Below are 22,120 nucleotides of genomic sequence, written 5' to 3' on the forward strand. Positions count from 1 at the left end.
GCTGCTTTTCTCTGCTTCAGAATCCCCTAGAACTACATTGATCTTGCTAACGGTTGAAAAGTACTCTGTTAAAGAATGTTTATTTTACATCTCAGGTGTTAAAGGGTTAAACTTAACAAACTTTAAAACTAACTAGTATCTTAAAAATGATGATTGAAGAGTTAGAAGGTGATAGATTGAAAATCCTTGGAGGAGTTTAAATTTGTATTTGGTACTAAGAGATTTTTTTTTAATTTAGGAGGACTGCCTCTTTCTGATGAGAATAAAGGTCAACAAATTTCCGTTGCAGCTGTTGACCTAACCTGGTAATAATGAGCGTGTAAAATTTCATGAAGATTCCTCAAACAAAAGGTTTTGTTTCTCATTTTGTGCAAAAATGTACAAATCATCAAAATTTCACACATAATGTGGGATTTAAAAAAAAAAGTAAAATAAAAATAAATTTGGAATCTTTGAACTGATACAAAACTGCATCCATTAAAAAAAAAATCATTCATCATTCAACACTTTTGTTTTGTGCCAATTTTATTTAAACATAAAAAAACAAAGCATGACTTTGATGATTACAAAAAAGTCCAAACAAAGCATTCAGCATGTCAAAGTTAAAGTGACAGATTATTCCATAATTACATTCTTGATAATTGTTGAACAAAAAATATATTAATTTCACATGAGAACTCAGGAAATGTTTTTCTTTTGATAATGTTTATACTTTATAACAAAATTTGGCAAAGAAGGACGCTCCACGTTCGCAAAGAGGATTCGCATTTACAAGTTCAAATCATGCAGACAAACATCACATGAAAAAAAGAAGTTAAAGTGCAACTTTCTGACACAGCATTCTGCAAAAAAGCAAATCATTCAAGAATGTTACAACCTGAGGTGGGTGTGGCTTCATGCACTCAATGCCTGAACTGAGGTAGTCTGTGACATCCACTCTGACAGATCTTATATAACATCAAGATATGCATCACATTCATTTATCAAAAATACAACTATGAACAAGTAAACATTTGCAAAAAAACAAATTAAAAAATATATCAAAATGTATTCAAAATGTCATCAACCAGAGCTGCAGTTCTCAGAAACATTTCAGAACATAAACTTTAGCATCAGTCTGGCTGCTGCTCTGCAGAGAGGCTCAGATCCCTGTTTAAATGTTGATGTTTGGGTCACATTTTGGAAAAACTGCTCTAAAACGTGATATAACTGAGCAGGTATGAAGCTTTGTCTCTGCTTCGCATTTGAAGCCACAATGTGACAACAACTTCACAGTTTTTAAGTTATTAAAATTGATCGTCCTCATTGAACTGACTGAGCTGTACTGCCATCTGTGACCATTAGAGGGCAGCAGTGAGTCTTCAGCATTGGAAAAACTCCAGTAAGAAAAGTTGCTAAATGAGTTGGTACCCAAATAGAAAATTATTTCCATTTTCATTTAATGTCCTTTTATAGAAAATTATCTGATATTCAATAAAATATAAACAGAATTAACAAATCCTCCTCTTTTTTTTCCAGGCTTGGGACTGGCAAAGTGATCAACAGAATCACTCAGGCAGAGTTACTTTGTTTTTGTTGATGTAACATCAGACCTTTACCAGCTGAACCTCCCCATCAGTGCAGCAGCCACACAGACCCACGTGAACCCAGACGGCGCTGTCCGGCCCGGCGCCGTGCTCATCAGCTGGTACTGTGCCACCACTTTCCTGTAGCCCTGCTCCTCTGACGTGCATTCATAACCTCCGTCCTGCAGGGAGCTCATGCTTTCAATCAGAAGCAGACACTCGTCCTCCTTTGGGCTGCAGGACTTTGAGGAGCTGGGGGTCTTCCAGACGTACTCGGCATGGAGGGAAGACACGGGACAACGCAGGAAATATCTGGATCCAGAGGGAAGGACGATCGGGCTGTTTTCCCCTGAAGGAAAACAAGAAGAGGTGTGTAGCATTAAGACAAATATTTGATATTTCTTTATTTAATCAGGATCTAGTTGTGTGTTCTTAACTTAAGGGAATGGGAGCTTCAGGATGTGGCTCAAAAAAATCTACTACCTAATCATTTGTTTGGTCAAACAATAACATGAACGTCACTTCAGAATATCAGGACACACTTGATAAAAGTTTTACCATTTAAGGCAGTTTAGGGTAGAACTGACCTAAACTTCTATTTCTGGTTAAAGTGTCAGACGCTGCAGATCTTTATGGATAAAAGTTTCAGCAGCCGCAGAGATTCTGACAGACATGATGGATGACGTACTGCAGAGTTTCTGACATCAATTTATAACTAAATTTGTGGGTTTTCTTTTCCTTTAATGATAAAAATACTTTTCTTAGAAATATTCTAAAATATACTTTTGAATTAAGATGACTCTGTTACTAAGATGACAACTATAGTTGAATTTCTGAGAAGTTTATGAAAGTAAGTCATTTTTAGGACTTTTCAGAGTAACGTTCCATTGAGGGTAAGATTGCAGAAAAGCAGAAGTTTAAGCAAAACTCAAAGTGAAAATTCTCTCATTTAGAGAGACATTTTGCCAGGCTTGCCAGTAATTGGAGAATATTTGAGTGAATGTTTTCCAGCATTCACACTATAGTGATTCTCCTGCTTTTTTCCGTACGTTTTTTGGCATGTTAAAACTCAGTCACACTTTCAGCGATTTCAACTCTGTATCAAAACGTTCATCTCGTGCAGGACATTACTGCTTGTACTTTTGGTATTTTTAGCTTTATAGTTTTTGAAATATTGAGCAAAATAAATATGCCTCATGGTAAATGAAAAGAAATTCGTCAAAAAACTTTGTACACTTTGAAACCTTTGAACTTCTGCATCCTTTCAGCTAGAGACACCATTCAAACTTTGAAATGTTCAATAACTACTGTTATTTATTTATTTATTTAGATCATTTGAAAATTAGGCAAATTTGGAGTTTAGCTAATATTGTAGCATTATGTGAGTTGTTTTGGTAAAATTAGACATTTTTTCCATTTTTGGGGCTAATTTGGCAAGCGTTCATAATCAGTGTTTTCAGCTATCATGTTAGCTTTAGCATTTTCAGCTATCAGCTGTAGTATCTTCAGCGACCACATTCATCTTCCAGCATTTTAGCAGACAATGCTATAAATCTCACTAACGCATTAATCTCCTTCTCCATTCCTCTGTTTGCTGCAGTGTGATTCATGTGTTGTTCCTCTTTCCTACTCCCCTCTGGGGCAGGAGGGATTCCAGAAACGCTTTTCTTTACCTGGATGTCCTCTGATGCACAAAAGTTTACATTTAAATACAAGTAATGACCTTTTGTTCTTGCATGACTTTTAAAGTAGATGACCGAACTACTCATGACTATTCATTACTCTTTTGTTCTTTCCCAAAACATTTCTGCTCATTTGTACTTCTCTTCTTTTTGCTTATAGATTTATGGCTTTTTATAAATGGTGGAGGCAGTATTATGGCCAGGCTGTAGGATTAAAACTTTGACCGTACCTGTTGAGTGGAAGCGAGATTGTGGGCATCCACCCTGGTTTCCTCTGATCATATCCTGTTGAAAGCTTCTGCAAGAACAAAGATTACAACATTCTTTATTAACAGCAGAAAAATACAACAAATGAAGTCAAATAAAATGCATTTGCAGCTAAAGAAACGTCACGTCAAACTGCGTCATCATAGGAGTGTTGAACATGTTTGTGCTAACATAATCATTTTAACAGAACCGTCTGCTGGTTTGTTGATGTGTAGGAGGACGGTTTCATCACAGAAATAACCCCCCTGGACGGCCCCTTATCTGCCCACTCACAGGGTGTGTGTGGTTTTGGGGGGGGGGGTTGTGCTACATGTAGATTAGTGGTCTCACACTTCTAGAGTCACATCCTGTTAAGATGCAACTCTCTTGCTAAATGGAGAATTGAGTAAGTGTGAGGTGTTGAAGTGTTAGTCGGGGGTTTGTGCGGATGTATGACACTGGAAGATTCCAGAATGTTTCACAACAGATCGAGTGTTCTTTATTCTGTCAGGTTCTTTTTTTCAAATTTAACATCAAAGGAAACAATTGTTACACTAGAAACACCGAAGTGATTCAAAAAATCCCATGAATAAAATCATTTGTTTTCTTGTTTTTTTGGTTTTCCCAGAAACAACTTTCAGTGTCATGAGACTCACAGTTATCAAAGGAGCTTCCTCATAAAGTTTTATGTTTTTATTCAATCAAATATGATGCAAAATGATGACAAACTCGATGATGAAAGAAGACTTGCTGCAACAATGTTCCTAAAAATGGGTGTGGAGGATTTGTTTAGCTGTGTCAACCTAAATTATGCAAGATGTTACCAAAAAAATAAATAAACTTTTTAGTCACAGAGTGAGTATTTAGTACATGAGTATATCATAACGTCTCGTTTGCTTTTGACCTATAAACTAGGAGAACTGCATTTCCTGCCAGACTGAAAATGTTGAAGTAAATAACGGAACTCCAAAAGGAAGAAACTGTTGCTAAACTCTAGAGTGACTTTCTTAACACTGAACCAAAGTTAAACAGTTTTAAAAAATTGAAGCTGCTTCATAAACTACAAAAAAAGACTCAAGTGCTTGAACACGTTTGAATTATGTTGTTATAACATGTTTTAAAAATCAGATATTTTCAAAAAGGAAAATCTGGCAAATAAAGAGTTAAAAATATGAATATCTAAGAAGACAAGCTCATACGTGTTAAAATTCTCCAGGTTTAAACTTGATTGTAAGATTTGATCTGCTAAGGTAGAAGCCTAATAATAAATAAATAAATGTCTTTATTTATAAAAGACTTCAACAAAAACTAAAAGTTGAACAAAGGACTGTAGGTTAAAGGCTAAGATCATAAATATGAGAATAAAAACAGAATAAATTAATTTAAGGTGGAAGCAGAGCAAAATGTGTCTTAAATATAAATAATAAATAAACATAAAAAAGTTTATCCTCAGATTTCATCCAGATATACTTCTGCCGTGTCAGAAGATTCATAACTGTCCAACACACGAGTCCTTCAGCTCATATGTTTGCTCAGGACAAACAAACGGATAAAAATAATGAATAAATACATAAATAAAACACTTTACGGTAAAAGCAGAGCAAAATGTGTCTAAATTTCCCTTTATGAAACTTATTAAACTTGAGAGCAAACTAGAGTCCACCAAACAGATCAAAATTGGCTGATGTTTGTTGCTTTTGAAAAGCAAAAGGTTTTATTGGTTTTAAAGCTATTTTTTGTTTTTAGGGAGCTAGTATGACAGACTGAGACCAAAACCAAGAAGAATTGCTTGAATTAGCAGGAATGAAATGCTTAGTTTAATCTATTTGTCTTTGAATTTGGACGAAAGTTTCTGCAGTTCATTATCCTCTACAAGCACAGACACTCACCTGACTGTAGGCACCAGCTCGTCTGTGCACAAAAAGCATGCATGAAGGAATAATTATGCTTGACATGTTTTTATGGATAAGCATGAGCCGCTCTATTTGTATTGTAAAGGTTGTGAAAGTTTTAGGATCCAACTGGAATGTGAGTAATATTTTAGAGTGTGATGAGTATGAGAGACCGTATGAGACTAAATTCATACATGGTTGCTCAAACTCTACTATACTCTTACACACATACTATCAAATAGTACATGTGTAAAAGTGATAGTAAATGACTATATTAGTACTTGCTTAAGGGACAGATTACCATATTTTCTAGACTACAGAGTGCACCTGTATACAAGTCGCATCCACTCTATTTAAAAAGAAAGAGAAAAAAAGATATACAAGCCGCGCTGGACTATAAGCCGCAGATATCTATGCTAACAAATTAGATTTTTACTCTAAACGATTTTATACTGTAAATGTATATGTATGTACCTGAACAGATTCTTTCCAAACAGTGCGTGTTCTGTCTGCTAAAGAAAAAGTAGCGTAAGCTATTCTTCTGTGCATTGTTTTTTCATTTATTTTGTTTTTTATTCTAATTCCAGTTAGAGCGCCCCTAGTGGTGAAAGAAAAGTCAACAGAATAGCCGCACCTTTGTATAAGCGTCATGTTTTAAAACCTAGGAAAAAAGTAGCTGCTTATAGTCCAAAAGATACAGTATATGAGAACTGGAATGAGTGACCCCTCTAAATTTTTAGGGCGCTCATTTTTTGAATTGTAGATTTGGACAACATCACAAAATGGTGAACTCCCTACTGCACTATGTAGTTAGTAGTGAAGGAATTCAGACACAACCCATGTGGTATTTAGACGCCAGAGCCTGACAGTGGCGTGTTAGCTACCGTTTCTCTGCGCACTGGTTGTTGCTCCAGCTGCAGTAAGGGTCTCTGGAGAGGATGCAGTCCTCACAGCTGTTTCCATACCGCTCACAGTTCACCACATCAACTTCAACCACTTCTCTGTGTGACGTCACATACAGCTTTCTCTGTAAGGAAACACATTTTCCAGCTCACCTGTTTGATGGAGGAGAAGATGTTCATGTGGAGAAGGGATGAATTACTCACTGTGGGGGTGTGGAGGAAGAAGCTGCTAATGTGGGCGTGATGGTGGAAGGGTCGGTACTCAGAAATGAGAAAGGTGTCTTTTTCACTCTGAAGCACCTTGTGAATCCCACCGTTAGCTGTGGAAGAACACAACAGACTCACAAATGACTCACACATCCCAATAAGGCAGGGGTGTCAAACTTAATCGCACAGGGGAAAAAACCCAAAACACACCTTAGGTTGTGGGCCGAACAAGATAGACATTTATTGAACACTCTAAAACTACATTTTTAAACTTTAAAACCATAACTTTTAGATTTATAGCAGTACCTGCGATAATGCTAGTGTGAATGCTGTAATCTGAATTTGGCCACTGAAGATGCTAAAGTTGATTACTAAAAACGCTGAAGCTGATAGCCAGATAAAATATTAGCTAGATGCCAAATTAGCCTAAAAAAAACAGAAAAACAACTAGGTTAGCCAAAACAGCTAGCATGTATCTGAAATATTAGCTAAACTCCAACAAAGCCTAAAAAAGTAAATGCCAAAAGAGTCCAAAAAGTTAGCAGAATGCCCATTTTTAAAAGTAACTTTTAAACATAATTATAAAAAATGAAAAGGCAGGAATATTATTCTAAAATAAATAAAACTAAACCTTAAATAACTTCAAATTCTTTACTCTCCATAAAATTACATTTTGCCCAAATTATATAAGTTAGAAATGAGCGCAAGATAACATTGGGCCATTAGTGACAATAAAATAAAATGATCTGGAGGGCCGATATAATCACCTGGGGGGCCGAAGCCTCCCCTTTATCTCATCCATTAATATAGATGAACAAATACACACTTCTGATCAAAATTAAAAAGCACCAATACTTTACAAAGAGTTTTATATATAAGTTTCATTAGAAAGATCAACACAAACAGTTTTCTTTATGACTGATGTTATTCTGACATATTTACATGCAATAAAGGACAAGATCTGATGGAAATTCATGTAACATGTGCAGCCAAAATATACATTGCAGCATTAGCCGCATGTATTTTAAACCTAACCATGACCCTAACACCACCCTTATTTCGTGCGAACAGTGACTTCCTTTCTTTAATCAACCAAACCAATTGAATTTACCACAGAGTTTTCTGGAACCTGTCAGTAAAGAGAAGTTTATTTTTTTATCGGTTCCTGTGTCGCTCTCATGGCCATAAATGGACAAACACTCTGGTGTCATTAAACCAGACCAAACATGGTTCTCGTGTCAAGCTGCACTTCCACATCCCTATTTTCAACTGCATAAGGGCTCAGCTGATAAGTCTGTAGTTCATTTGAGTCTTGAGCACACAGTAAATTAACTACTGAGCTCAACAGAGCATAATATGTTTAAAGTTCTCAACAGTAAACCAAACAGTCAGCATGAGAGTGTTTAAAAGTCACGCCTAAACATTGTGATGCTTGTGGTAGTCTGATCTTAGGGCTTTCACATGATATATTTTGTTTTTGTGGCCTGAGGACAAACCCAACACTAAGCCAACTATCTTGATGAGCAGAAGAAACAGGTTTATTGGTGTTATTAACATGTTCTTGTAACATTTTTCCCATAATGGTGGACATACTTAGAAAAAACACAATATTCAAACAGTGTTTTAGATTATTTCCTTCTTCAAATTGTGTTTGATCAGGAGTAGATGAAAACCAGCGGTTTGAAAAAGCTCAAGTTTGTGATGCAGTAACTGAAGTGGGCGGGGCTAAAGGTCTGCATGTAGTTTGGAAAAATGTAAAACTTGACTTTTTATTGCTTTGTGCCATCAGCATAGAGGTTCCTGTAAAAGTCGTCACTCTTAAAACAAACTATGAACACCCTGAAATGAATGATCATACAGTGGCGATTGAAGTTTCTTCTAACACGTAGACCAGCATGCTGCTAAAGTCTCCATGTCTGCAGATTATGCTGATGAAAACATAAAAAGTATTGTGTGAACTCTGAGATCAGCAAAAAAACTCAGTCATCATTTTTACCATGAGAGAAGTCCTTTAAGAGGGCCAAAGGTTCTGCTCATAATGCACTTTTTCATGTCTCTAAATGACTGTAAAAGTTAATTTAATTTAAATGTATCCACAAACTCATAAAAGGAAGTATGGTGTTGTTGCCATGGAGAAATGAGTCTTGGGTATTTTAGAATTCCATCACTACTGCGTAACCCCCAAAGACTACATAGTTCGGAATTGTCTAGTGCCCTAGATTTTAAAGTAATTTGGACACAGACTCACATTTCCTAAAGTAAAAACCTAATAAATATGAACATTTTATAAAGACTATTTATACATCTGATGATGAAAACGTTTAAAAGTAAACTTGCTTACATTTTCTCATGAGACAAATCAATTAAACGCAATGCACTGTGGTCTTTATTCAACTACCTAGAGAGCATCGATGAACACAAGAGACTTCTGGGAAATTTCCAGGGGACTGGATTTTTAAGTTGTAGATTTGAACAAATCTACATAGTGAAAGAATTTGGAAACAACCAAGATTTTTGAAGAGACTTCTGGGAAATTTCTGATTTTGTGGTGATGTCCGAATGTGCAATTCCTAAGGCTTTGTCTGAATCCCTCCTAACCACTAACTACTGAAAAACTTATAGTGCAGGACTATCTAGTTGGATTTTAAAGGTCATTCAAACATGACGCTCACTACTCTTCTTTAGTTTTTATAAGCATCTAGGAATAGAAGTATTATATGTTATATTGTGGCCAGCAGCAGTCAGGGACTGAAAGGACCATATTGTTATTGGATTGTTTTTCATTTTTCTTCTTTTTCTTTCTTACTGCGCACATTTCAGTGTCAATATCATCTCTGCCACACACTAGAAAACTCACCAAAATTACCAGACATCTAATACCCAGTGAACATGAATCATAGATATAGTGAAAGACCCTGTTTTAAAAAATTATGAAAAAACTCCTCAAAATCCAATAATGAAACCAAATCATGGATGTAGGAGATATCAAAAGGAAGTTTTGAAATTATTTTGGGATAGTCACAGGACCAAATTGTGAAATTGTGTGAAAATGTCCCATTTTTGCACAATATGGGGAAAGAAATGTGTGAGCAATCTAAACAAAAAATTAAAAATCTTACACACATACCACCAGTGTCTGCAATCACAACTGACCTTTTGATGACCTTTGACCTAAAGAAGAAGCTGCCATCTTGAATTTTCATCTATTGTCTCACAAGTCCTAAACCATCATTGAGAAACTTTTTTGTTGTTTTTTTACAAAACTTTAATGGTGTTAGCTTGACGAACTGACAGCTAATGCTCAGACATTCTTTTACCCAAATATTGTCTAAAGCTAAAAAAAAATAATATAACAATACAAAATGACCATAATGGGAATGTGGGCGGGGTTTATAAAAAAACTGCTGTTGCCAAGAAAATTTTAAAAAATGTGTTTTTGCAGATTCTACTAAAAATTACATAGATATGTTCAGTACCCACACTTGACCAAAAAACAAAGTCAATCAAAACCAGCCAGCAAAAACCCACAAATGTACAGGGAGGCATCCAAATTCCACACTGGATGGACCCAACTGGGATTTGAACCTGCGCCTTCTCATTGCGAGCAAAGAAGGCTGCTAACCACTACACCACCAAATTACAAGCTACATTTTAATGGAACAAGTGAAACAAATTAGAAGAAGCAAATGCTAGCTAGCAATTGCTAGCTAACACAATCTGTCATTAGTATGCTGATTTATGATTTCTCTACATAAAGAGTTCATCTGTTTAAGGGATCAAATGTAGAAGCAAATGTAGATTCATTTCATAGTTTTACTCACCTAAAGACAGGAAAATAACAGTGTTGCTGCTGTGCTGAGAAGCGTCCACGTGGATCCCAGTGTAATTGTGACGATGAACCAGAAGTGGGAGATGGTTTTTCACAGGCTTCACCCATTCCTCCATCTCTGACACCTCCTTAATGTTGTTTAAGATCGCTGTAGAAATCTTGGAACTCTCCAGAACACACTGAAGATACAAGAAAAAAAGTTTAAATCATGAAGCTTCATCTGACTGGATGTAAAGCCTTAAAGTTCTTTCACACCTCCCGAGGCCTGTCCGGTTGGCGTTTTGTTTGAGGTTCTTTAAAAGGGGATTTCATGAAGACTTTATGAATGTCTGCTACTGTGTACATGCAGACGGCGCTCACACCCCTGAAGAAAAAAAACACTGAAGTTAGCAAAGAAACACCACAGATGACAAAAACTAGATATGCTGACAGTAGAGACACAAACAAGACAAGAATCACTTAAGACTGCAGAAAAATCCCAGCAGTAAGCATGTTAAGTAGATCAGAGATCAGGGAACTTGAACTCCTGCAGGTTTCCACAGAAAACTGCTTTGACCTCAAATTTGATTTGTTTTAGGAACTTCAAAGATCCATCTGTTGAGTTTAAGGCCACAAACGATCATTTCATTAGTCGACTAATCGTGGCAGCCCTAGTTGATTTTAATTTGTAAGCAGCACTGTTTTTATTTATCTATTTTTGTTTGTGTTTTCCATATTGTCACAGACGGTGGAGTCTTACCATTCATTCCTGAAGAGAGCATAGACTTTGGTTTCCTCCCATCGGTCTGCATCCACAATGTTCACATCCAGCAGCTCAGAGAAATACTGTTTTCTCTCTGGATCTCCACAGAACAGCCGAGCGTTCATCATGGAGGTCCACTTATTCTGCAGTAGGTTCTTACGGCCCCCAATGTCAGCCTAAAAATGCCACAGAAGATCAAATTCTTGTAACTATGATTACATCTTTTTTAAAATCTGCATTTTTTTCTCGTTTCTCAGGTCGTACCGTGCAAACCTGGCTCACAAAGGGGATCCACTTATCACTGTCCAGTGCTGTGTCTTTGTTTTTCTGCTTGTAGAAAGTGTAAATTCTGTCCTGAAGGGAATTCTCTCTCTTGCTGAGCATCAGACCCACAAAATGCTGTTCTAAAAACACACAAACCAACAAAAAAACTTCAACTATGAACGTAAAATAGTACGGAGCCCCTATAGGGTCATTGGGAAAAAAAGTTTAAAAAAACAAAAAAATCAATCATTATCTTGTGCGCACCATTTACTATCTGGTGCGCACCAGTTATGCCTCATTTCTCCGGGCCTCGACGCGGTACAAGAGAGGGGAAAGAGTGCGTGCTCGCGTGCATGAGGGAAGCAGCCCTAACCCTCGCGCTGCGAGGAGAGAAAGAATAAAAGGCTGCACGTTAACGTGCCGACAGTTGTTGTCAATTGGCAAAGCAAGGAAAAGTAAAAATAAAAAGTTCCTCTAAGATCTGAGAACGATTCTTTGGCTTCACGCTCTGGAAGTTCTGAAGCTTCGAACACGGAGAAGAACCGCGGAGGAAGAGCAGCTCTTTGGCCCGGACAAATGAGGCATAAGTGGTGCGCACCAGATAATGATTGATTTTTTTTTCTTTTTACTTTAATTTTCTTCTTCCAATGCCCCTTTAAGGGCTCCGTAAAATAGAGTCTTTAAGAGTCTTTAAGTATTTATTTTTGGAAATACCGTTGCTGTGACTGTGAGGTGCAAGCTTCTGTTTCCCAAAGCGGTAAATCCCGACGTTCTCGCCATTTCCAGAGGAGGTCATGTAAAGACTTAACGAAGCGTTATTTCCAGACTCTGGAAGAAAACGTTCCTGTTAGATGCAGACAGGAACACTTTGGGCAGTCACATGATCAAATAACATAAAAGATATTTGAAGACATTTGATTCAAACAAAAATGTGTTCTGTAAAAACTCACTGACAAAGATGGAATGTTCTCCTTCCTTTGTGACAAATCCTTTAATACTTTGTTTAATATGTTGGAGTTCCTGAGAGGGAGAACATCGGGCTTCTAGAGGATTTGCTGTTATATCCTGAAAAACAATGACATCATGTCTTTAGGGCGAAAAAAGAAAATAACAATTTTTCCAGTCTTATGATATTATGTTTAAAAAATGGTGAACATATTAACAGAAAAACAGGTTTTGTTTTTTGGTTCTCGAGCAAAAACTTCTTTTGTGAAATCCGGAAGAATTATGCAAAACAATTCACTGAACCAAATGTCAAAATCTTAGTGTTTTTACCATTTCACAGCAGTTGGTTTCCTCATGACTGCTTCCACACACAAATGCGGATCCTCCTCCGTTCCTCTGGTTAGCCACAGTGATGTTGTATCTGCATCCCTGAGTAACAACAGGAACATTTCTCATTTTCCTGAATAAAAACACAAACATTTTCCTCCAAATCCTCCTGAGCTGCTCACTTTGTCTGAGCAATCCTCCCAAACCACCTTCTGTTCAGCAACAATCTGTAAAGAAACATCAAGATGTTTTCAGTGCAGCTTTAAGCTTTATTGTTCAATGTCACAGTTCAATATCTTCCTTTGCTGCAGCTGTAAAATCCTCCATCACCTTCTCAGAGTTCTTGAAGTTGAAAATCATCAGGTGTGTTTGTCCTACAGATGTGATGGTGTCAGGTTGTGTTTCTGCGATGATCTTCACTGGTTTATCATGTCCAGTCAGAGGAAACCTTTTAATAAAGGACTCTGGAATCAAAATAAACGAAATGTTAGACTTAGTCAGGAAGCAGAGAGAAGCTTTGAAATTTGAATATTAGTAGTTTGTATTTTATCCAAAGCACTGGTTAGAGAGACAGTAAAGAGGAAGTCTAACAAAAGATCTTATGTTAAACACCAAGACTCTAAAATCTGCATTCAGTCTATAAATATTCTATAGCAAGGTGAATAAAACTTGATTCATAGTTTGTGAAAACTTGTCAAAAGGTCCATTTCTGTGTATTTTTTCATTTTTATGTGGATCCTGTGATAAAAACTACAGGACTGAGGCAGCATTCAGGCTCATCTAACAATGTTAAGAACATTTACATGAATTAATTGTAACTGTAATCCACTGATTCATCCTTTGAGATGTCAGGTCCCTGTTGGGGATGCTGTTGCATAGCAACCTGACTGCCCCGCCAAATTAAAATGCACCCAAATAAATAATGCTCCATACTTCTGAGTAATAAAAGTAACTAAAGATCTTAGAAGAAGTGAAGAAACTGATGACTGCAGAAGTTCTGTCACAGACCAGCCATCACCAGATTGATAAAAGGCCAAATAAAAGAAATATTTCAGCAATAAAAAACAAAATTCTAATTTCAACCTCAGTGTTTTTGTACTGGTTAATGGAGGTTACTAAAATAAGAAGTAAAAATGGAATTAAAGAATTGTTCAAAACATCAATAACTAACAGATATATATTTATACATATAAGCTTTTTCTTCTTTTCTTTTTTAAGCAAATGGATTTTCAGTGAAAGAGTTCTCTATTTTGAGGTTAACGGATAAAACAAAACAATATATAAAAAGAAAAAAAATCCAAAAAGAAAAAATTACTTTGAAATGTTCACATCTCAAAAAGACGTATTTCATTTGCATTAGTAAACCAGCCTGACTGGAGCTGCTTCATTCTTGTAGTCTCATTTATTGTTTGTTTTTTTAAAGGACCTGAAGCAAAAAAAAAAAAGAAAAACTACTTTTAAAAAGTAGCCTAATAACTAACTGCAGATTGAGCTTTTTTTTTAACTGATGCATAAGCTTGAAATATTAAATTTTACAAAACAAGTTTTAAATGGAAAGAAGATGGTATAAGAAAAAATAAAGATAAAACTAAATCAAACCTGTAATTATTTAATAATAATAATAATAATTTCCTACCTGTTTCTTTGAACACCATCCTGGGTAAAGACTTGGAGTCAGCCTCAGATAAACTGACGGCGCAGAATAATGATAAATATAGACAGAATAAACACGCCATTTTCTATGTGTAACAATGCAGCCGTTAAAGGTAAAGACTCACATTTCAAATGTTCAAAATCATTTAATCATTCAACCTGGCTCCGACCGTTGCTCCTCCCTGATGTGGGCGGGGCCTTGGGCAACAGAAATTACTCTGCCCTGTAATCTTGCTTTTTTTATTTATTTATTTATTTATTTTTTTAATAACTATTATAATTTTAAATTTCTAGGACCTCCAGTTCTAAATTTCTGTATTTGTATAAAACCATTGACTCATTGCATTTACCCCCCCAAACGAGACACCGGAAGTAAAGGAGGAAGCTGCTTAAAAAAAAAAAAACTTTATTGTACCTTATGATCTTCTCGCTGACAGTAAACTCAGTTGCCATCAGAAACGTTGACTCAGACCGACTATACTGGAATTCATAACAAGCAGACACTAAAACAGTTTTAGTTTTTCAGTAAAAATTATATAATTATATTTTGATTTGATCTCTCCTCTGTAAATGTTTGAAGAAGATCATGCAGACTCCAAACCGGACATCTACAAATACTTTCGCGCCCTCTGCAGGACAAACAGTAAAATTACATTTTCATACAATTCTGCACCTTTTTTTATACCTGATCTATTATCATTGTTATAATTTGACTCGACTCTTCTATAAAAATGGTGTTGATATAAAATGTTCTTTTTTTTAAAGATATTTGTGAGGTAAAAAGTTGTGCTCATAGATGAGTAACGAGGAGTGGAAGGTCTGTCTGGTGATGGAACAGACAATCTGACTGGGAAAAAAAGAATAACAAAAACTTTAGATGAAACATGAAGACTTGAGATTTTCTAAATTAAGTGAAGTTTTTGTCAACTAAACTTAGTAACATTTCAAGAGTGAAAAATCAAGGAAACTTAGACTACTATTTCCTAATGAATGAATTAGAACACTTTTCTTGAAGAAACATCTTCTATTTCTCTATTTAAAATCAGAATTTTACCAACTTCCTAAAAAGCCACATAGGAGCCATGCAATTGTGATTGTAGTTCACCTTTTTCCCAGTAGGGGGATTCTGTATTTAAGGGAAGACGTCACAGTGTTTGACAGGTGTTTTGGCCCGGAAGGGCAAAGGGTTTTTGACCGCACTAGCGCACGACCGTACGAAGGCACTATGGCACGAACGCGGGCTGGTCATGTCACACGCAAGCATGTATGCAAATGACAAAAAATAAATGTCGATGTCTTGCCATACAAAAGGAGTGAACATTTAATGCTTGGAGCAAACAGATGCGCGTCAACCTCACTCTGGGTCAAAACATTCTCAGTAGCTGAGTTTTAGGCTTAGCTCCTTTAAGCAGTGTATCATCATGTACATCATCTCTGGATGTACGTATTTTATAACTACATATAAATAGTCACTTTAATATTTTTAGCAACAGTTCGAAATTAATTTGATCTTTTTTTAACCTTTTCATTCCCAGAGATCGGACACGGTTCAGAGCAAAAGCAAAGGGGAGCAACAGATGAGTGAACAGCAGCTCACTGACCACAGTAGAAAACATTGCAACAGTAATTAGTTTTGCTTTAATGTGAAATTGTCTGAGTTTTGCTCTATCCTCCCTGCACGTAAATGACTCACACGCTCATGCTTATCATTCCGTTCATGCATGTTATTTGTGCAAAGATGAGTTGGCGCATGTGCTCAAGTGAGTTTCTGTGTTTGTAGAGCAGTGTTTCTCAACCCTGGTCCTCAGGGCACACTGTCCTGCATGTTTTCCATGTTTCCCTGCTTATGCACACCTGATTCAGGTCATCATCAGACTTAGCAGAAGCCTGACAATGACAGTCATCAAAGGCAGGTGTGTTTGAGCATGGTTGGATTAAAAAAATGCTGGACAGTGTGCCTTGAGGACCAGGGTTGGGAAACACTGTTGTAGAGGATCAATGTCCTTTTTTTTTCCCGCACGGTGGCGGACCGAGAAGGCCCCGGTTCAATTACCGGCTGGGACCTTTTTGTGTGGAGTTTGCATGTTCTCCCCGTGCATGCGTGGGTTTTCACCGGGGACTCCGGCTTCCTCCCACCGTCCAAAAACATGCTTCATAGGTTAATTGGTGACTCTAAATTGCCCCTAGGTGTGAATGTGGGAGTGAATGTGTGTGATTGAGGCCCTGCGACAGACTGGCGACCTGTCCAGGATGAACCATCAGCAGCCGGGATAGGCTCCGGCGCCCCCGCGACCCCGAAAGGGAAGGGCTTCATGCCGGTAATTGTACAGAAGCAGAAAGTCGGTGATAAATTATAAACAATAGCTGGTCGCTAAACTAAAGAGACTAAATAAAGCTGGTTATCCCTGTCCTTAGACCCTCCCTCCCGGTGAGGAAAAACTCCAGGATTAGGGATGTCCACATGGAGAGATCCTGTCCCAGGATGGACAGGCGATTTACCAGGACTTTTAAAGAAGAATTAGCTTATCTAACTCTACAACTATATATTTGAATAGAGTTCAGTCGGAAAGGACAGGTGGGGGCAAGGTCCACACTTTTAGATAACATATTTCTTATCCTGCGTGGGTGAAAAAATGCAGTTTTACAAGCTTGTGATATTTGAGTCTTAAACGATAAATCCTAGTCTAATAAAGTTTATGACAGTAGAATTGGAGGTAATAGTTAAACCATCTGATCAGAGAAAGCATCTCTCAGGTGTTTAGGGCCCAGTATAATGACCTCAGTTTTTTCTGGGTTTAGGAGGAGGTAATTGATTCTGATGCAGGAATTCAGTTTCTCTAGGTGGTCATTCTGGTCTGGTTTAATTGATAAATACAACTACGTATCATCCGCATAACAGTTAAAATGAATGCTGTGTTTCCTGATTATGTTTCCTACGGCCAGCATGTAAAGCAATACGAACATTTTGTCAAGTCAAACCAGAAAGTCAGAAGTTTTTCAGAAACTTTGTTTTTGCGCAGGAATCGAAGAGTGATGGACTTCAACCAAACTGAGTTTCCCACAAAGTTTCTCTCATGAATTCATGCAGAAACCTGGAGACTGTCAGGATTCCCACTGAAACCCAGTTGCAGCTTTTTTTCTGAGATTCTGCAGTGAAACAAGGATCAGGAATATCTCGACTACTCTAGGTTTTGTTTTCCAAGAAAAAAAGAGTTTTGTTTGTTTTAAATCATAGCTACATCCTGCAAAGTGTTTGTTTGTAACTCTGACACATAACAACACTATCATTCATCCGTTTTCTTAAAATGCTGGGTCTCTGGGGGTCATGGAGTTGCTGGAGTCTAACCTGGTTACTGTTGGGGGAAGGCAGGGTACATCTTGAACAGGTGGTTGTAAGGCCACATGCGACTGTAGATCCATCACAGATAGATCTAATCTGTGATAGATCTATCAATAGATCTGTAGATCTAGAGATAGATCTGCAGATCTATCTAGCCAGGCCAAGTGGGTTAAAATTGGGTTTGTCCCACCTATGTTTGCCCACATCGACACAATGTGTGCAAACATAGGTATGGGCCACCATGGAAACTGTGGAGAAACCCAATTGGGGCCCAATTTTCCTATTTTTGAACCATGTGAGGCTGTGCTGGCAGCGGAATAATAGAGCTGTGTCTAGACGTGACGTTACATAGAAAAGAAAATTCGAGAAACATACCCTCCTCTTTCATCCAGGCTTGGGACTGGCAAAGTGATCCGACAGAATCACTTAGGCAGAGTTATATGTATGTGTGTGTGTGTGTGTTTATGTATATATGTGTGTGTGTGTGTGTTTATGTATATATGTGTGTGTGTGTGTGTGTGTTTATGTATATGTGTGTGTGTGTGTGTGTGTGGGGGGGGGTGTGGGCCTATTTACATCTACATTGTCTATTTACATCTACATTGTCTATTTACATCTACATTGTCTATTTACATCTACATTTTCATCTATTCTACATGTACAATTACGTATTCATCTACCTACATCTTCATCTAACAATATAAATCTACCTATTTACTAACATACCCCCCACCCAAGATAAAAAAATATCATGCAAAAACAAAGACTTATTAATGTCCCAGCTAGCAAGGTCTAGTGGGCCCCATATGGTTTAAATGTGGCCCAATCGGGGCCACATTTAAACCATATGGGGCCCACTTGCCTTGCTGGCCGGGGTGGAACTAAAACGACGTTAATAAAAAATTTAACTAAACATGGTGTCACTATTGCACAAACTAATAAAATGAATGGCAAGGAAGATTATTTCCTTTGCTTTGTTGGATAGTTCACCAACACATCACCAAAGATTGTATTTCTTTGATGACTTAACAGTTGGGAATTGTCCGGGCTTTGCCTTCCCAACTGTGGGGTAAAAGTCTTTTTTAGATATTTCACTGGTGCTGGCTGATGGAGGAGTTATGGGTCTAGGTTTCGTGACTGATATAGGAGCAAGTTTAGGTCTACGAAGCCCGATGAAACCTGTCGGCTCGTCTACTTTCCTCATCGAATCTTTGATTTCCAGCTGACTTTTAGAGTCACTGGATGATGATGGAGGAGTTTTGGGTCTAGGTTTCGTGACTGATATAGGAGCAAGTTTAGGTCTAGCAAGCCTGATGAAACCTGTCGGCTTGTCTGCTTTCCTTATCGAATCTTTGATTTCCAGCTGACTTTCAGAGTCACTGGCTGATGAAGAAGGAGTTTTGGGTCTAGGTTTCGTGACTGATATAGGAGCAAGTTTAGGTCTAGAAAGCCCGATGAAACCTGTCGGCTCGTCTACTTTCCTCATCGAATCTTTGATTTCCAGCTGACTTTCAGAGTCACTGGCTGATGGAGGAGTTATGGGTCTAGGTTTCGTGACTGATATAGGAGCAAGTTTAGGTCTAGCAAGCCCGATGAAACCTGTCGGCTCGTCTACTTTCCTCATCGAATCTTTGATTTCCAGCTGACTTTCAGAGTCACTGGCTGATGGAGGAGTTATGGGTCTAGGTTTCGTGACTGATATAGGAGCAAGTTTAGGTCTAGCAAGCCCGATGAAACCTGTCGGCTCGTCTACTTTCCTCATCGAATCTTTGATTTCCAGCTGACTTTCAGAGTCACTGGCTGATGGAGGAGTTATGGGTCTAGGTTTCGTGACTGATATAGGAGCAAGTTTAGGTCTAGAAAGCCTGATGAAACCTGTCGGCTCGTCTACTTTCCTCATCGAATCTTTGATTTCCAGCTGACTTTCAGAGTCACTGGCTGATGGAGGAGGAGTTTTGGGTCTAGGTTTCTTTAGGAATCTTTTTGGCTCATCTGCATACGTCATCCTCTTTTGGGTTTTCTCTGGCAGGTCCAGTGGTAAAGGAGCATTCTTGCTCTTCTTTTCTTGAACAGCCTTCATTTTAACATATTCTTCCTCCAAATCATTTTTGTGCTGGATCAAAGCATCTAGAGTCTCCCTTTCTGAAAGAATTTCAGCTCTGATCTCATTGTATCCACCAAGATCCTCCTGAAGATTCAAGATTTCACTCTTCAACTCAGAAATAGTGTCTTGCTTCAACTTTTTCTGAGACTGAAGATTTTTTAGTTCTTGGTGTAAGTCTGAAATTAGCACAGCAGAGTCATTTATGTTTTGGATCTCGCTCTGGAGCAGGCGGCATTCCTCTTCTAACTTTTGAATGTCGAACTTTTCTTTTTCAACTTTCTCAAACATGTCCTCAAGGGTCCGTACGTCAGGCATGTCTTTGAACTCAAAGGCTAAGTCATCGACAGATCGTACCAGCTGAGAATTTAATCCTTGAATCTCCTGCTTCATTTGTTCTATGCCTTCTTTGAGAGAAGATCTAACTTTCCTCAGAGAAGTCAGCTCAACTTCTACCTCCATCTTCATTTTAGTTGTCTTCTCTTGGATTTTCTTGGAAAGGGCCTGTTTTTCATCAGCCAGTTTGCTTTTGTTGAATTGAAGATCCAAGATTTCAGCCTTGATGCTCTGACGTTCTTTTTCCATCTCCTTCTCTTCTTCTTTTAGAGCAACAAGAGCCTTGCTCTGTGCTACAACTTCATCTTCTAGTTTTGATTTGTCTCTGAGTTCATTCTGAAGTTTTTGGATGGCCTTTTTCAGCTTGGAATTAGATTCTTCCACCAATTTCCTCTCAGCCAACACTCCTTCCAGTTCGATCCTTAAACCTCTTTGGCTTGTAGAGGATTCTTCTATTTCACGCAGTTGGGTTTCCAGGTCTGTGGCTTCCTGTTTTAAATTCTCCACAGCAATCCGTTCATCATTGACCATCCTGGAAAGAGCTTGAGGATCATATGAGCTGGCTGTTCCTCCAGAAAGCCTGCTGTTCACATGGTCAGGGAGATGTTCAAGCTCATCCTTTTGTCTTTGAACCTTTTGCTTTAGTGTGTCTATGACGTTGTTGAGAGATGAACTTGTTCTCCTCAAACCATCCAACTCTGCTTCCGCCTTGGTCCTCTGTTCCAAATCCCTTTTTAAAGATTGGTGTTCTTCTAACAGGGCCTGATGTTCATCCTCAGATAACGTTATCTTGTGTTTTAAAGCCTTAATTTCTACAGTCATGTTTCTATAGTGTTTGTGCAAAGTGTTCAGTTTTTGGTCTTCTTTTGTGAGTTTCTCTCTTTCCAGCTCAAGTTTATGCTGCATGACGTTGCAATCATCTTGACTTTTTTCAAGCTGTTGTATTTGATTCTTCAGCTTGAAAATGGAGTTCTGAGCCGTTCTCTTCTCAGCCTTCAGTTGAGACAGTTCTTCCTTCAACTCTTCTTTCTGATTAACAGCATCACGCAGTGCTTGAAATTCCTGTTCCAGAGCACAGACTTCCTGTTGTGTTTGCTGGACAGATTGTTTTTCTCCCTGGATTTTCATCTTCAAAGAATCCGTCTCAGCTTGCACGATCTCCATCTGAACAGGATTTTCAATCTTATGTTTTTGAATGTCTTGCTGGAGTCTGAGTGTGATGTTCTGGAGAAGCGTCTTTTCTTCCTTTAAAGCCAACAATTCTGCTTTAGCATTTTCTTTGGATTCCAAAGCGGTTTGGAAAGATTGGATTTTCTTCGTAAGGGTCCAATTTTTCTCTGCCAATTGGTGAATGTTAAGCTTAAAATGTTTTGTCACATCTTTTATCCTCTCATGTTCTTCCTCCAACTCAAGAAATTTTCTGTTTTTCTTTTCAAGAGTCTTTTGTTCTGCCTCTAATTCCTCCATTATCGACTTGTACTTTTTATTTTCATCCTTAACCTTTTGAATCTCAGATGCTAGCTTGACACCAGAATCTTTAAGAGAGTTCTCCTTTTCCTGTAAGACTTTCAGCTGTTTGTTCAAATTTTTATTTTTTTGAAAGGAAACTTGTATTTCCTCAAAGGTGTGTTGAAGATCTTCAGTTTCCTGCTGTAACTGTTGGATTGCAGCTTCTTTGTCTTTGATCCTTTTCCAGAGATCACGGTCTGAAGGATTAACAGCGCTCAAGTTGTCCTCCACTTGGCGTTTCTTTCGTCTTAAAAGGGCTTCCCTTTCCTTCAACGCCTTCAGTTGGCTTTCCTGGGTTTTCTGAAGAGACAGTTGTTCCATGGCACGTGCCGTCTGCCTTTCATATATTTTATTTAAGTGGTCGAGTTTGTCTAACTTATCCTGGGAACGTTTTATTTCGATTTCCAAATCGGTCTGCTTTCTAAGCTTCTTTGTTAGATTTTCAAGTTCTTTTTGCAAACTTATGTTTAACTTAGAAGCCGCTTTCCGCTGTTTGCGAAGGTCTTTGCACATTTCCTCCGTCATTATGCTGTCATTCAAAGTGTCACGAGCAGCCTGTATTTCGTGACGTAAAATGTCA

The 22,120-nt window shown here is 37.9% G+C and overlaps 1 protein-coding gene and 1 long non-coding RNA gene across 3 annotated transcripts; one reads left to right on the forward strand and one right to left on the reverse strand.

The window, feature by feature from the left end:
• Nucleotides 1–507: 507 nt before the first annotated feature.
• Nucleotides 508–14,496, reverse strand: LOC112161149 (semaphorin-7A). Of its 2 annotated transcripts, XM_024296178.1 has the most exons (15): nucleotides 14,380–14,496; nucleotides 14,238–14,290; nucleotides 12,932–13,065; nucleotides 12,784–12,828; nucleotides 12,605–12,703; nucleotides 12,280–12,394; nucleotides 12,044–12,157; nucleotides 11,330–11,469; nucleotides 11,063–11,241; nucleotides 10,579–10,687; nucleotides 10,316–10,502; nucleotides 6,492–6,607; nucleotides 6,270–6,412; nucleotides 3,478–3,545; nucleotides 508–1,914 (listed from the first exon to the last, which is right to left on the reverse strand). In XM_024296178.1, the coding sequence occupies exons 2-15, from the start codon at nucleotides 14,254–14,256 to the stop codon at nucleotides 1,595–1,597; spliced, it is 1,788 nt and encodes a 595-aa protein (XP_024151946.1). In that variant the 5' UTR covers nucleotides 14,257–14,290; nucleotides 14,380–14,496; the 3' UTR covers nucleotides 508–1,594. The 2 variants fall into 2 exon arrangements, with proteins under 2 accessions (XP_024151946.1, XP_024151945.1); XM_024296177.2 differs by lacking the exon at nucleotides 14,380–14,496 and having other exon boundaries at nucleotides 14,238–14,377.
• LOC118598607 lies at nucleotides 1,808–13,683 on the forward strand. The gene is made up of 2 exons (XR_004947652.1): nucleotides 1,808–1,934; nucleotides 11,048–13,683. It is a non-coding gene; the product is annotated as an uncharacterized LOC118598607 (long non-coding RNA).
• Nucleotides 14,497–22,120: the final 7,624 nt, after the last annotated feature.

The sequence above is a fragment of the Oryzias melastigma genome, linkage group LG3, assembly GCF_002922805.2.
Source record: "Oryzias melastigma strain HK-1 linkage group LG3, ASM292280v2, whole genome shotgun sequence".
Lineage (NCBI taxonomy): Eukaryota > Metazoa > Chordata > Actinopteri > Beloniformes > Adrianichthyidae > Oryzias > Oryzias melastigma.